Below are 14,841 nucleotides of genomic sequence, written 5' to 3' on the forward strand. Positions count from 1 at the left end.
TAAGTATGCCATTAACGAACAAAACGCCGCGAACGTTTAGTCTGCAAATCTGCCGACACGAGGCCCCTTGCTGTGTGTGCTACCTGGCGAGCGTGCGTGCCGCGGGTTGCGTGCTGCGCCGTGCTAGGGGCAGGCGCAGTGGCGCGCGGCTGGCGGCCGGCGTCGTGACGCTACTCTAGGCGCTCCAGTAGCGCAGGGGGCGCCGCGACGCGCGCAGCACGAGGGCCACGGCGCGCTATGGACTGTGCGCCAGCGCCGCCTCCGCCTGCACAGCATGGCCACGTCTGGTGCGGGTTCGCAGGTGTCTGTCGCTGCTAGCGCCGTATCTGCGGCCGCAGCCCAAGTCGAGGACCACAAGGCACACGCGGTATGTTTGTTTCCTTGCATCTAACGTTGTACCTTAATCAGTGAATTGGTGCGAAAGTTACTGGCAGCCAGAAAAACACACAGGAATGACGTCAGCTATCCTCTAATGAACGACTTATAGAGAACACTCAAGAGCAGCTAATAAAATAACCGTGTATTCATTATCTGTGTCAATCAGCCTACTGTCATCAGGTAACATAAAGTTATTTACATCAGTCTCGATGATATAGTTCTTGATGTTACGTCAAAAAAGTAAATAACTGGCATCGGATGCAGAGTGCACTTCACGCAAAAGGTTTCAGTCCAAATGCAGACAGTAGACGAAGAATATTTTGTTGTGTTAATACAACTTACTACTGACTGTATTAACATGCTTTGCTACTCATGACAGATTCAGTGACATGGGGTAGTTTCATAATTTCTTTTCTTTTTATACTATAGGAAGAACTATAATAAAGACCTATGTAAAAAGCTTCATATAACCTAATCATGATTTACCGATCAAATATGGTAATGTGCCATACATTATTTTCAAAGCAGCTCTAAGTCCCTAATATTACTTCTTTTCAAACATGTACGAACAATGGAGTTTCACCTGCGCAAAATATTCCTTTCACCCACATCAGACGAAAAGAATTAAATCTGTTTCATTGTGTGAAACAGCATTACTCACCTTAGAAAACAGCCAATGTTTTGGATTGGAAGTGGGAAACATTTTTTCAGACTAAAATTGTTTTCTTTTTGCCATCCATTTTTTCAATATTTGTCCCATGACTATATTCCTACACTGAATTGCGATTCGGAAAGTCTGTCATCTACACCTACCTTACTGCCTTACACTCAGCACTACACTAGAAAAAATCTAAAGACTCGGGCGTAGGTGGACGTCAGAAGGCGCCCAGTATCGTGGAGAGAACATAAGATTTAACAAGTTCTCTTTCAAATCCGTCAGCCTTCTCATTGTCAAAGTACATTCCATTGTTCTATAGAAATATGTCTTTGTAATGTAATCCACCACTTTGCCACATATTTGTTTCACGAAGTTACTCCTACAGACTGTTGCTGTACACGCAGTTGGAACAAATCTCAGATGTGGTATTCACTAGATATTATTTTGTACCTGTCGCGGTAAACAACAGAAATCAATGGTCAAAAGCTTTCCTGATCAAAAAGCCGTTGATCGCACTCCTTTTTTTTTTCCCTGACCATCGTATACCACTCAGTTCTTTGACGTCATTTTTCACACGAAGTGTTACCTCTCAACCACCATAACAACAACATTCAAAAAATCAGCTCGATAAGTTGTTCAGCAATTAAGTGATGTGGTACACATCTTTCATAAACCATTTTGATAAATAATTACTTTGATGCAGTATGCCGTATATTTCTTACATGACTTAAGCATCACATATTTCATACAACTTCTAGCTCAGATCAGACATATAAGAATAAGTTGATTTGCTTGTGGCAGCTACTTTGGAAAGCCTTCCAAGTCTATCAGCCATAAGAGAAGTATCGAGATGCTATAGTCAGCTATCTATTTTCTAATTGTATAATTTGAATGAGTATGATCAGATTTCTGTGGTAGAAATATAGAAAATGCAACTGTGCGATAAAAATATTTATGAAGACTTTTACAGATCGATTTTATATCTACGAGTAAGTTACATTCTTGAAGTAATAAAAACAGCTGTTTCTGCTTTCATTGGAGGTCGTAAATAACAACTTATCATTACATTTGCATTTAATTAACCATTACACTTTGTTGTTCTTATTCAAACATGCCAGTGCCAAATCAAATGGGCTTGTCAAATCATATTGATGGGACTGTACTTCTAACTGACCTAATATCCTACAGGGTGTTTCACAATTAATGTTACATACTGTTCTATAGAAATGTGTGTTTGTAATGTAATCCACCACTTCGCCACATATTTGTTTCACGAAGTTACTCCTGCAGACTGTTGCTGTACACGCAGTTGGAACAAATCTCAGATGTGGTATTCACTAGATATTATTTTGTATCTGTCGCGGTAAACAACAGAAATCAATGGTCAAAAGCTTTCCTGATCAAAAAGCTATGTGGTGCTACAGAAGAATGCTGAAGATAAGGTGGGTAGATCATGTAACTAATGAGGAGGTACTGAATAGGATTGGGGAGAAGAGAAGTTTGTGGCACAACTTGCCTAGAAGAAGGGATCGGTTGGTAGGACATGTTTTGAGGCATCAAGGGATCACAAATTTACCATTGGAGGGCAGCGTGGAGGGTAAAAATCGTAGAGGGAGACCAAGAGATCAATACACTAAGCAGATTCAGAAGGATGTAGGTTGCAGTAGGTACTGCGAGATGAAGAAGCCTGCACAGGATAGAGTAGCATGGAGAGCTGCATCAAACCAGCTCAGGACTGAAGACCACAATAACAATAAATAATAACTGATACCTCTGACAGTGGATTACGTGAACTTGTATTGTTTTTGGTAAGGTTTTAGAGTAGGAACCTTTCAGATGTGATAGTATTGACCAAAATAAGGAAAATCTGTCCAGGAAACATGGGCTCTAAAATACGTACCTGAGGACCTTTGAGCACTTATTCATCTTCGCTAATGCGAACATCTCCTCTATCGAACAAGTGGTCATACCTCTTAAGGTATGTATTTTAGGGCCCATGTTTACTGGACTTTTTCTTGTTTTGTTTCATACTACCACTTCTGAATCTTGCCTACCTTACACTCTTAGCAGCAACCCTACCAACACATGCACTCTACCTTCAAAGGTATCAGAACGGTTTTTGCTTGTAACTTTCGACTCGTTCGTTTCCAGTACAAGGACCTTACCTCAAATTGATACATTTATCTTTCTTCGTCATCCTAGGAAGTTTGTATCACCATCACGGAATCACCCTGTGTATATATACATTTACAGGCGCTAGAGCCTATAATTCTGACGCTCTGCAGCGTCGTTGTATGAATTTCCGGACATGGGTTCCCATTTAAAACTTGATCTACTAAGACCCCTCTCAACCTCTACACGTTTGTAACATATACTGCGAAAAACCCTGTATAAGATGCCCACAAATATGTAAAACTTCAACATTAAATGCTCCATTGGAATTCATTGTTTAACTGTTCACGCAGTCAATAACCCCTCAGAGAAACGTCTGCTGCACTTTATAGCTGATTAACAACTCCTGTGCGACAGTTGTAATTTTAGTTATAGGCTCAATTGAGGAACAGTTCAATTTCCCGTGATGATGTGCGAATACTACATTCCCTTACAGACGCATCCCAGATCCTTTTGTCCAACGTACTAGCACTCTGTCTATGGGTACTTTTTGAATTGCAGATACTTTGCTCTGTATACATGATTACTTACAGACGTTACAGCACTATGGTGTTTGTCATTTACAACGCTGCACACATTACATTCTTAGTCTGTAAGTATGTTTGCATCCGCTAAAGAAGAATGTTCAAACTAAGTCCATTCAAAATATTTCCTATTACCTCTACCTTCATATTATATTGAAGCTGATCGTGGCTTTTTGAGTATGGATTTTAGTGCTAAGTTCAAAATTAAATAATATTAAAATCTCTAATAACGTCCTATGTCCTGCAACATTTTCATTTCCAAAAAAGTGTTATCCTCCTATCAACAATAGTAATGCGTCATTTCACCGACCATGGTGCCAGATTCCTCAATGCAGAACATGGATATTAGAAAGAATCCAGTACGATTTATGTTCGACAGTAAACTATCTCCACACATTCCAAAATATTCTGATGCAGAGGTGAGCATACTCTCTACGTGTTATTAGCAATCTGATTTTTATAATGCATCGTTGCTAATGCCATTACACTCCACTAAACGGTACATATATAGTTTTTGAACAGGTAAGAGCTTCTATGGTGACAGATTCTCGATCTTCACTACTGTCTCTGGCGCTATGTCTTGTGACAAAACGGTAACGAATTTCAGTACCTCGGCTGAACCAACCATTCACTGGAAGGATAGATCACAGAGGTTATAGGGTGCTCTTCTGAACACAGAAACGAAACTACTCACATTATTAGAGAAATATTTTGTCGGGACTTAATAATGCTCGACAGTTCAGTGACGTGTTCATCAAAATCGATCTTTTGTGTGGAACAGTTTACAGGTAGCAAATATGGCGAAACTTTTTTGCAGCTTTACAACAAATGACAAGCAGAAGTATTTCGATCAGTCTACAGAAGAAACGTATACGTAAGTCAAGTGAGATATACTTCGAAGGCGACTATAGTAATATGAGTATTTTTATAGATAAAGTAAACTATACCACAAATGCTTTGTGTCAGACCTCAACACGTGACTTTTCTGCAAAAATTCCGGTCTTAAACTCTTACTACGGTATAACTTAGTCGATCGATCTTTATCAGATTTATCACAGTGCAAGAACATATGCCATGGACCAAAAACAGCCTGGCACCACAGTGCTATAAAGTACCATAGCAATCTGAGCAGTCGCTGTTAATCCAGTTGGTCAGATGCCCAATAATAAAAATCGAAATCTTTCATGAACTCTTTATAATGAACTTCAGTCACCAGTGTAGAGTCGCAATTGCCTCAGTACCCAGTCTACTAAACTTATATTACGTCCTCCAATTTCTTGAACGTCAAGCGCTTTGGTGTGCCTTCCACGTCCCTTCACCTTTCCCCATATGTACCGTTTATCATCTCATTAAATTCTCACTCCACCTCCCTCACTGTACACACCTCCTAGCACTTTATGTTAATCGAAAACTCTATTCCAGCTTCTGTTTTTCTCTTTAGTTTCGAATCCTCCTATTCTGCCACGTCAGTGTCGCTGCATCCCAGTAATGCCACACCTACATCTACTCCATAATCTGTGTGAAGAAACCCTTGAACTGACTCCAGTTCGCAAATAAAGAATAAGGAAAATAGGCCTGATATTAATCCATCCTACCGATGTGAGAGATCCCCATATAATATAAATTTATAATATAAAAGTAACTAATTTTTTTATCTTCTCAATTAAATTCCCCCACATTTATGAATTTAAATCTATTTGGCTAAAACGAGACGTTTGCACCAATAACAGCTCGAACCACCAATACGAGATCAAGGGAAATGAACAACAATAATCTGTATACAAACTGAACTCCCTATGACGTAATTATGTGCTTACGATGTAATCATGGTCTCACACCTAGTGTAAGAATTTATAATCCCTGCATGATCCTTCACTATACTTATGTCACTGTGCTACAGCTACTTAACTGATTTTATATTTTCTGCTTTGTTGTGTTCAAAGGGCAGTTCTCAATCACGGAAACTGCGTTGGCATTGAATGAAAGAAAAATATTTATTCTAACTGAACTGCATTTGCGCCAATGAGGTTGCCTTCGTTGCTGTTTATTGTGGCTATGGTGCTCCACAGTAAGAAATCAATATTCTAAACATTTGCAGCGTTTCTTCTACAAACTCTGCAGAACAGTTTCTTATGGCAGTACTTCACCTGAGCTAAAATTCAGACGCTAATAACAACAAGAAGCCCTCCCCCAGGTACTCAAGTGAACCCTCTATCCCAGGGGTAGAGCAATATACTGTACGCGTCTGCCATATACTTTGTGCATGTTTCCTCGAGATACATAGCCACGTAGATTCCATCATCATAGCAAACACTGAAGAAGATGATAAAGAAGAACGACGACTGAACAGATAAGGAAAAAACGTTCGCCAAACTGGGTTGAGGATATATTATCTACCTACCACGTATGCAAGACCAAAGCCCCTGGAGTTTTACAGTGCTTTCTGTGGTTTCTGCAGTGGTGTACTTACGTCTATCTTGGCGCCGTCAGTGTACGTAGTAATTCAGTGATGTCAGGTTTACTTCCCTGACAGCATCCTAACAGAGTAAGCCTCTGTCGTAGCCTTAACTGTAGACCAATATGTCTCCTAATTTCGGTGCCACATCATTTTGAAAAGTTAAAACCGATAAGCTTTCTGTGGCCGTCATTTCGAAAAGTTAAAACTAGATAAGTTTTAGGTGTCACACCCTTAATGACTCGGAAAACATGCTGAACAGTTGTGATACAGGCGACTCTTGTATATTTAAGATGAACTGTGTAAGTGCCAATGACTGAGTGCCTCCTGCAGCTGTCATTTTTCTTTATTCATTGTATGATTGCACCATTTAGGTTGTAGACCGTTATCAAGTACTTTTAGAAAAACTTTCTCTTTTCTTCTTTATTATTATTTCAGTTCCACGTGAAGGGGCGAGCTGGCAGCGGTGCAATGAAGTCTAGATATTGTTGTGTGTCCTCCTTTTGGAATAGCAGAACAATTACAGATGCATGTGTCGTACAGAAAATTACAGATACCCTAGATAACTCGGGGAGATGTAAATATTTTTCGCAATAGACCTGATAGTGTATACTATAAATTGGAAGTACTGCTAGAGGACCAACCAAGGCTTCATTTACAGTCCCTTGGTGTCATTACCAGTAACGGTGAATGACATTTAGTTAAATAAAAGTACTTGTCACCTTTCAGCAGCTGCTGGAGGGAGGGTTAAGAGTTCTGAAACTGCAACATTGCAGTGTGTTCCTTGGTAATACCGTATTTTCAACAGAGATGGATGAACACTTGCAGCAGTTAGTAGAAGTCTTTAAGATGTTATGTTCCCTGCACCTGTTCTTAAGCATAAAGAATGCCATTTTGCATTAAAGGAAAGGAAGCACTTTGGGCATGTGATTACACTGCGCGAAGTTTCCCTGCATCACAGAGCAGAAAAGTGTGAATTCTTTTTAGGATTAGCTAGTCATTGTAGAAAATTTGTGATTGGGTTCGCAGGTCTTGCATAACCACTTACACATTTCTTGAAGGATGGTATGAAGTTCCAATGGACAGCAGAATGTCAAGCCACCTTTGAAGGATGCACTCACAACTAGCTATATATTAGAAATTAGGCACGGATTATGTTGTAAGTCAAGAAGCAAAGAACATCAAGTGTCGAGTGACGTACACATCATAGTATTGAACAATATTGAGAATAATTGCTCCACTCATTAAGCCTATTATTCAGCATCACTCCAATTATTTGCTATATGCCAAGAAATTTAAGGTATTGATGGGTAATGCAGCATTATAATGGTCCCTGGATTTGAATGATTCATTGAGTAGCCAGACATGGTGGGAGTTTTTCATTGAAGTGATTCACACACTGGGTAAAAGGATCACGGTAAAGCAGATGGGCCTCTCAGAAAGATTGGCGTTAATATGTTCACTGTGCCGTAGCCTTATTGAGTGGCAGGCGGAACAAGCTGCTGATACAGACTGCAAGCTGTTCACAACACAGCAGCAGTTTTCCGTTAATAATGGTCTCTTTTGCAAGGTAAGGGCTACAGATCGTAAAGCCTACTGTACCATAGGGACAGGTATTAAAGAAAGCACACGTCAAACTCTCAAAAGGGTAAAGAGCAACAATCAGTCGTAGTTTCTGTTCTACCTTTATCAGATCAGCTTCAGATTTCGGCTAGTACCTAGCAGTTGTCATTGTTAAAAATACAAGAAGTTCAAAGTCAAACCACCGTACTGACTATGTACTTCTTGTATTTTTAGCAATGATAATGGCTAGTTACTAGCTGAAATCTAGATCTGCTCTAATAAAACTAGAACGGAAATGACGACTGATTACTGTTGTTTATCATTTTGAAAGTTATATCTCAGTAGTAGAGCGCATTCCACTTTCCTAATGGAAAGTATTTTGACATGATAAACTGTATTCTGGGAATGGGGTGGGGGAGGGGGTGGGGCGAGGGGGCCGTAGGACGTCAGACCAAAGAGTAGATGAGCATTATTGGTGAAGTACATGGAAACAAGATGGGGATCAGTATTTAATGAACCGTGTGGAATGTGTGCAACATACACATTTAGGTCACCAACAAATGCCCCTACAGGGATTGCCAAGGGCTTCTTAACTCTTCGAGATGATAGGAATAAGTATCTTCGGATCTTTCAGCCTGACATTAGCGAAAAACCACTAAATTCTGTTCTGGACCATTTCTCACTATGTACTGCAATGTACACCATTCCACATTAACATGTGCACACAGTAGCGTAAGTGATGGTAAATAACCTGAGACAATAGTTATAGATTGGGATTTAAGCAGCAGCTGTGTTACTTGTTAGATATTCATAAACTAAAAAGTAGGCCATTGCGTCCACAGGCTGACGATCTATTAGCTTAACGTTTGTGGGAGGTTTGTGTGTCTCAGTGATCCAACGAGCTATGCTGGCAGGTGGTGGGATTACCCATGCCAGAATGGTCAGCTTGGTCCACACAAAGTTTAGTTTTCTCCAGGGGGCTCCTTTCTTGGGTATATCTGGATAGGAACCACAAGGGCCTTTAGCTCATCTTACTTCCACTTACTTTTGTTAGATTTCTGTTTCCTTTTATATCGCTCTCTCTCTCTTAATCAAATGTTCTTTCTTCGACCCCAACCACATTAGGTTTCGATGATTGAAGGCATCTTTGATTTACATTTTCATTATCTACTTTCAGGGAAGTGGGGTTCTGAGAGCTGCAGTGAAGGTATAAACTTGTTGTAGCTGGGATTCACAGTCATAAAAAATTTTTGAAGGACATCATCTTTACGCCAGTGACTGTTATAAGTTTTTATTACGCTACTTCAATTTCGGCCTTAGGCCATTATCAAGTGCTGCTGAAAAATACAGAATGTTTAAAAAAATACTTTACAGATTCATTATGAATCTCGATGTTGTACCGATTATACAAGACATTTTAACTATGTAGCCATGTTACTTACATATCACGGCTTTAAGCCATGTCAACGTAATGTAAGCTGACACATTTGTATGTGGTTGTCAATACTCAAATGGGTCATATGGCTCTGTGCACTATGGGACTTAACTTCTAAGGTCATCAGTCCCCTAGAACTTAGAACTACTTAAACCTAACTAACCTAAGGACATCACACACATCCATGCCTGAGGCAGGATTCGAACCTGCGACTGTAGCAGTCGCGCAGTTCCAGACTGTAGCGCCTAGGACCGGGTTGTCAATACTGTTAAATACATTTGTGACATTGTTACACAGAGCGAGCACACGTATTCATACTTGGTAAAATAACCTAATCTATAAGTGCACATGTTCGTTAAACCGTCACTAGTCACAAATGCATTAGACCACAGCTGCAGACTACTGTTCGCAGGCTATTAATAACCGTTTTGGCGTCCCATTTAATGGAAGGAGACCCTGAAGAACAAAACCCTGGTCCAGGTTTGGGGTTCCTTGTTGATGTTAGTAATTATTATCATTTGATGTTGCATCTCTACAGCCTTTACTTTCAGAGCATATGATACTGGCCTAATATAAAGGCTGAAACCAGTTGGATGAACTTAATAAAGTCCTAAAAAAGCAACTGGAGTGGCTTTTCATCAGTCGAACATCAGTTGGGGAATCAACAGCAGCATCCAGACATGGAGAAAATATTAATAGCTGAAGAGGTCGTCATATTACCAACTATTTTAGATGGGCATCATTCAGTCAGCGCCAGCAGCGAGCTGCTACAAGGTGAGATCAACACCAGTCCACATGTTTAAATGGATCAAAAAGCCGTCACTGGAAGACTGTCTTAAATATTGGTCTACTTTCCGTGCTAAGTCTGAAAGCTGCTAAATTAGTGCCTACCAATTTGCAGGCCACTTGCTGGCAAAAGACTGACCACTGCTGGGTACTTACTCAGTGGTCCATGCTCCTCTAGCTCTGTAGTCAGCTGTCATTACCTGTGTGGGCAAACACTGTTGCTGTCCATTATCATTTGTGTGTGGACACGTCACCACTGTGAGATGCCACTGTCCTTGTTCGGCCCACAGATGCTTGTCACAGTGTGTATTCATGCCAGTCTGTGTGGCCATAACAACGACCTTTGCTGAGCTAATTACATTTCATTGCCTAAATCCAACTTGCATCTTCAGGGCCAGTTGTACTTTGACATGAAATTGACACATACATTACACTGCTGTTTATATGATGGGACGCCAGATAGCCACCTGGTATCCACCTACAACACCTAGTGTATTCCAGGCCTTTCTCACCAGCAGCAGCCCAGCACCAAAACCCTCAAGAGATGTCATTCACCCCCGACCTGTAGATTGGATATGCCCTCATTGTGATGGCTTGCTAGCGCTCACCTGCAGCAGCGTCAATGTAGTATTGAAGATTATGTTTCAATGAAAAAGTAATTTTAGCTACTAGGCATTGAATTTAGAATATCTGATCCTTTATATTTGAAAGGGGGTTCACTCTCATCTTGTTTGTGAGTGCAGGTGCCGTATTTGTAGTAAAAACAATGTCACTAGCGCCTTCAGTAACAGTGCACATCACAGTTTTAAAACCGAGCGAGGTGGCGCAGTGGTTAGCTCACTGGGCTCGCATTCGGGAGGACGGCGTTTCAATTCCGCGTCCAACCATCCTGATTTAGGTTTCCCGTGATTTCCCTAAATCACTCCCGGCAAATGCTAGCATGGTTTCTTTGAAAGGGCACGGCTCCCATCCTTCCCTAATCCGATGAGACCGATGACCTCTCCGTTCGGTCTCTTCCCCCAAACAACCAAACCCAGCCCCACAGTTTTAAATTTACATATATTTCACAAAACATCGCACTCAACATACTTCGCATCTGCACACCCAGTTTCACCACGTGAGATCCAAATACAAAATGAGTACAGTACAGTCCGTATGTTCACAGGGGTTTCCTGACGATAATTTCCAAAAAAATGGTTCAAATGGCTCTGAGCACTATGCGACTTAACTTCTGAGGTCATCAGTCGCCTAGAACTGAGAACTAATTAAACCTAACTAACTTAAGGACATCACACACATCCATGCCCGAGGCAGGATTCGAACCTGCGACCGTAGCGGTCGCTCGGCTCCAGACTGTAGCGCCCAGAACCGCAAGGCCACTCCGGCCGGCGGTAATTCCATCATGGGTTCTCAACATCATGATGGTTCTCTCCACAGTTAGCTTCTTAACCGTGTGACGTCTACCAGCTACTGATCTTCTACCTTCTATGTATGATACAGGCGAAATAGTTGTTACATAAGGATTCCAAAATTTTATTAGCTTTCGATGATGATGATGACGATAATGATGATGATAGTGCAGCAAGTTGCGCTGCATTTAGCGTGACATAGTGGCTACCGTCGCAGGCTAGGACTCTGAAGGTCGCCATACAAATGTAATCGCCAACAATTCCTTGTTTTATTATTTGTTATTCATCATTTCTAGGGGGTTCTCGGAACATCTTATGTTTACAATGTCAGTATATTCCGGAATGCTTGATGTTTGTGTGTATAGTAGCACTTTCCACCACGAGTTCTGCTCTACTCGGGCTATATGATGGTGTTCATACTAAACGTGCTTGCCGTGCTAAGTATTGTCTTTATTGACAAACGTGCTTTCGAATTTGGACTTAAATGTAGTTACTAGTGACAGTAGAACTGTATTAGTGCACAGCTTCTAGTTCTTAATTGTACACACTAGAATTTGATGAGAAAAGTGCACTTAAAGTGCCCACAACTTGAAACAAAACTGTAGCAGAACAAAACTACTTTTTCTGGTTCAGAAATGTTTATATGTAGATATATTCTTGCATGTATACATATACCCCCCCCCACCTCCTCCCTCTCCCCACTCTTATCGCACGCCCACATAGCGAAGAAGATAAAAAAACTAAGACAGATACATCTGGCTGGTTGGTCACACACTGATACATTAAATTTATGAGCATAAGCTGCAGTCCAAAAAATGTACAATATTTAAAAAGCTTTGATAAAAGCAAATTCGTTGCCAGCTCCAGTAATAGGAACGTCCCAGTAGCCCTTCTGTCGTAATATAAAAAGCACAGTCTAAAAATATTAAAAATGTGGTACCTATTGATTCATATAGCACAAGCACTACGAATTGGGATGTTATCCGCCCAGAGTGTGAATCCATGTTTTAATAGACAGTGAGCGTCCAATTCGGAGTCAGGCCAAGGTAACTTCCTTCGGAGTGAAGTATTCTACGATCGAATAATCTACGTCACCCTCGGAAACTGTTGTCCTTCACTGCCATCCTCTCCTCTTCAGACCTTCGGAAAAACTACAACGCCTCAGCAACAGGTTCTCTGCAGACGGCGACTAAACATTGGGTTTCAACAGGTAACTCATCCGATCGTGACATTATAGCCCTTAATATTTTAATATGCATGACATTTCCGGCCATGAACGTTTAGATTCTATGTGTTAATGATAACCTCAGTCATCAATAACATCGATATGGAGTTTCACGTCGATACTAGTGCTGACGTATTTCCTATCAACTTGGAGGCATATCATCGCCTGGGTTCACCGCCGCTGTACAGGCCATAGTGGCGAGTAGTGAACTGTGACCACTAAAAGGCCAGGTATCATTACAAGCTGAGTACAAAAATATAGGTCGAAATCTTTTAAATAATCAGCGACCAGGAGCACAAAGAAATTTTATTACCTTTACCGGTTTCAGGCGCCTATCGCGGTATTGTTGTTTGGTTTCTTTATACCATTTTTGCACAGGCACTATGACCACAGAAAAATGCTGCATGCGTCTTATTTCTTACACTCGCAAATAATGCAATAATTATGAACATCTGACGAAGCGCACTAGTTGCCTGAAACAGGTAATAGAATTAAAATTTATTTTGTGCAACTGGTTGCTGATTTCAATAAATAGAAATACGGTTGCTGAAGATGTGTAAAACACTAAATAGTTCGATATCTGAAATTTTTGTCGTTGGATAGCAACATTTTTCAAATGGATTCATTTTAATTCTTTGATTTTCGCATGTACAATTAGGTCAATATAATGTCAATCTGATTACTTGTTGAAGAGTTTGAATAGCTACGTGAGCAGTTTAAGGAAGTTTTTGCTCTCGCATTCGGGTGTGCTAGTGATTTCATAGTATACATATGAATCAAGCCAGGGGCGCAGTCCTTTTTATGCCATGTCCGCCTGATACAATTTGCAATACGCGACGTAGTTAAGAAGGAACTTGACTATTGGGAACAGTTCGGAATCATCTATTGCATGTTTTCCTGTACGGCGCCAAAATGCATCCGATAATTGCCCGTGAGCCGCTGATACAATTTTTTGGCAGCCGATAGAGGTTGTCGGAGAAAACGACATAGTGGGTGCACCCTTCTAGCAACTGAAACCACGACGTTTATTATAGGAGCAACTCACAGCATGCAAACACTGGTTTGCCTCTGAATGGGCCCGGATTAGTACTCTGATGGACTGGAATCCGTATCCTTTACAATCGATGACAATATGCGTCAGACACGGCAGTCGTTCCTCGCTACTGTCCGCGAAGTAGCCCATGCCACATGTCAGCCTCAGCTACTTTCTAGGATTTTGCAGTCGTTTCAACATGTATGATCGAAGCACTTGCCAAAGAAAACAGGCTCATAGTTCATTACGTATTTTACGCTACGATATCACCTCAGCTGTACGAGCTGTGTCTTGCTGAAGGCCACCAACAAGCTGGAAAGCTGGCTAATCGTTCCCCCTTCACTGCATTCCCAGATCCTCCAGATGATGTACCAGACTCAGTGGAGAATTATCGAATGTATGCAGTGGCCCCATGTCAAGTTTGACACTGAGACAGATCATAAGCTCTGCTAGTGTCAGGCACGTACGCAAAATCAAAGCAGCTCCGCTCAGCGTTTTTCTCCGTGACCCAGGCCTGAGCACCAATTGAGGTATGTGAAAATGGCCCACATCGGGTCATGTAAAGGGGATGGCGCAAATTTCCCAACGTCGGTCGGATGCAACCAGTGACCACAGCAGCTACGATCTGGCCCTAAGGGAACATTTTTTGCCTTAGAGCGTGCACCACAGACGCTGGTATCTAATACAGTTACGCAATTCTCTTGATCCGCCTTCCACAATTACTGTAGAAGAAGCGGAAACATTCCCTGAGTACTGTCCCCTTCCGCCCATGACAATAAAATCACAGATATAAAAGATTCTTCTGACGACACTGCACGTTGACCAGTTTTCTGACTACACATCAGTCTACCCCGGCTAGCGGTAGTAGCCCAGCATAAATCTTGCAAGGTCGGAGATCAACCTTCTTCGATCTTTTGGACCTCTCACATTGATCCCGCAACTCCTCTGCAGGGTGTCGGATCTGAGATCGCTGGACCCAGCGTGGACCCAAGGTGTTGTTATCAGCCAAAGGAGCCGGCAATGATTTGACGTCGCAGCTGCAGAGGAGCAGCAGGTTGGTTCAAATGGTTCAAATGGCTCTGAGCACTATGGGACTTAACTTCTGAGGTCATCAGTCCCCTAGAACTTAGAACTACTTAAACCTAACTAACCTAAGGACATCACGCACATCCATGCCCGAGGCAGGATTCGAACCTGCGACCG

The 14,841-nt window shown here is 41.4% G+C and overlaps 1 protein-coding gene across 1 annotated transcript in view; it reads left to right on the top strand.

Annotated features, from left to right (window-relative positions):
* Positions 1–218: 218 nt before the first annotated feature.
* The window catches only part of LOC124798993 (regulator of G-protein signaling 7-binding protein-like), a 314,968-nt gene continuing 300,345 nt past the window's right edge, over positions 219–14,841 (top strand). Inside the window, exon 1 of the mRNA XM_047262528.1 lies at positions 219–367. Coding sequence (XP_047118484.1) covers positions 275–367 — 93 coding nt within the window. The 5' untranslated portion in view covers positions 219–274. The remainder of the gene's footprint in view (positions 368–14,841) is intronic.

The sequence above is a fragment of the Schistocerca piceifrons genome, chromosome 5, assembly GCF_021461385.2.
Source record: "Schistocerca piceifrons isolate TAMUIC-IGC-003096 chromosome 5, iqSchPice1.1, whole genome shotgun sequence".
NCBI lineage: Eukaryota > Metazoa > Arthropoda > Insecta > Orthoptera > Acrididae > Schistocerca > Schistocerca piceifrons.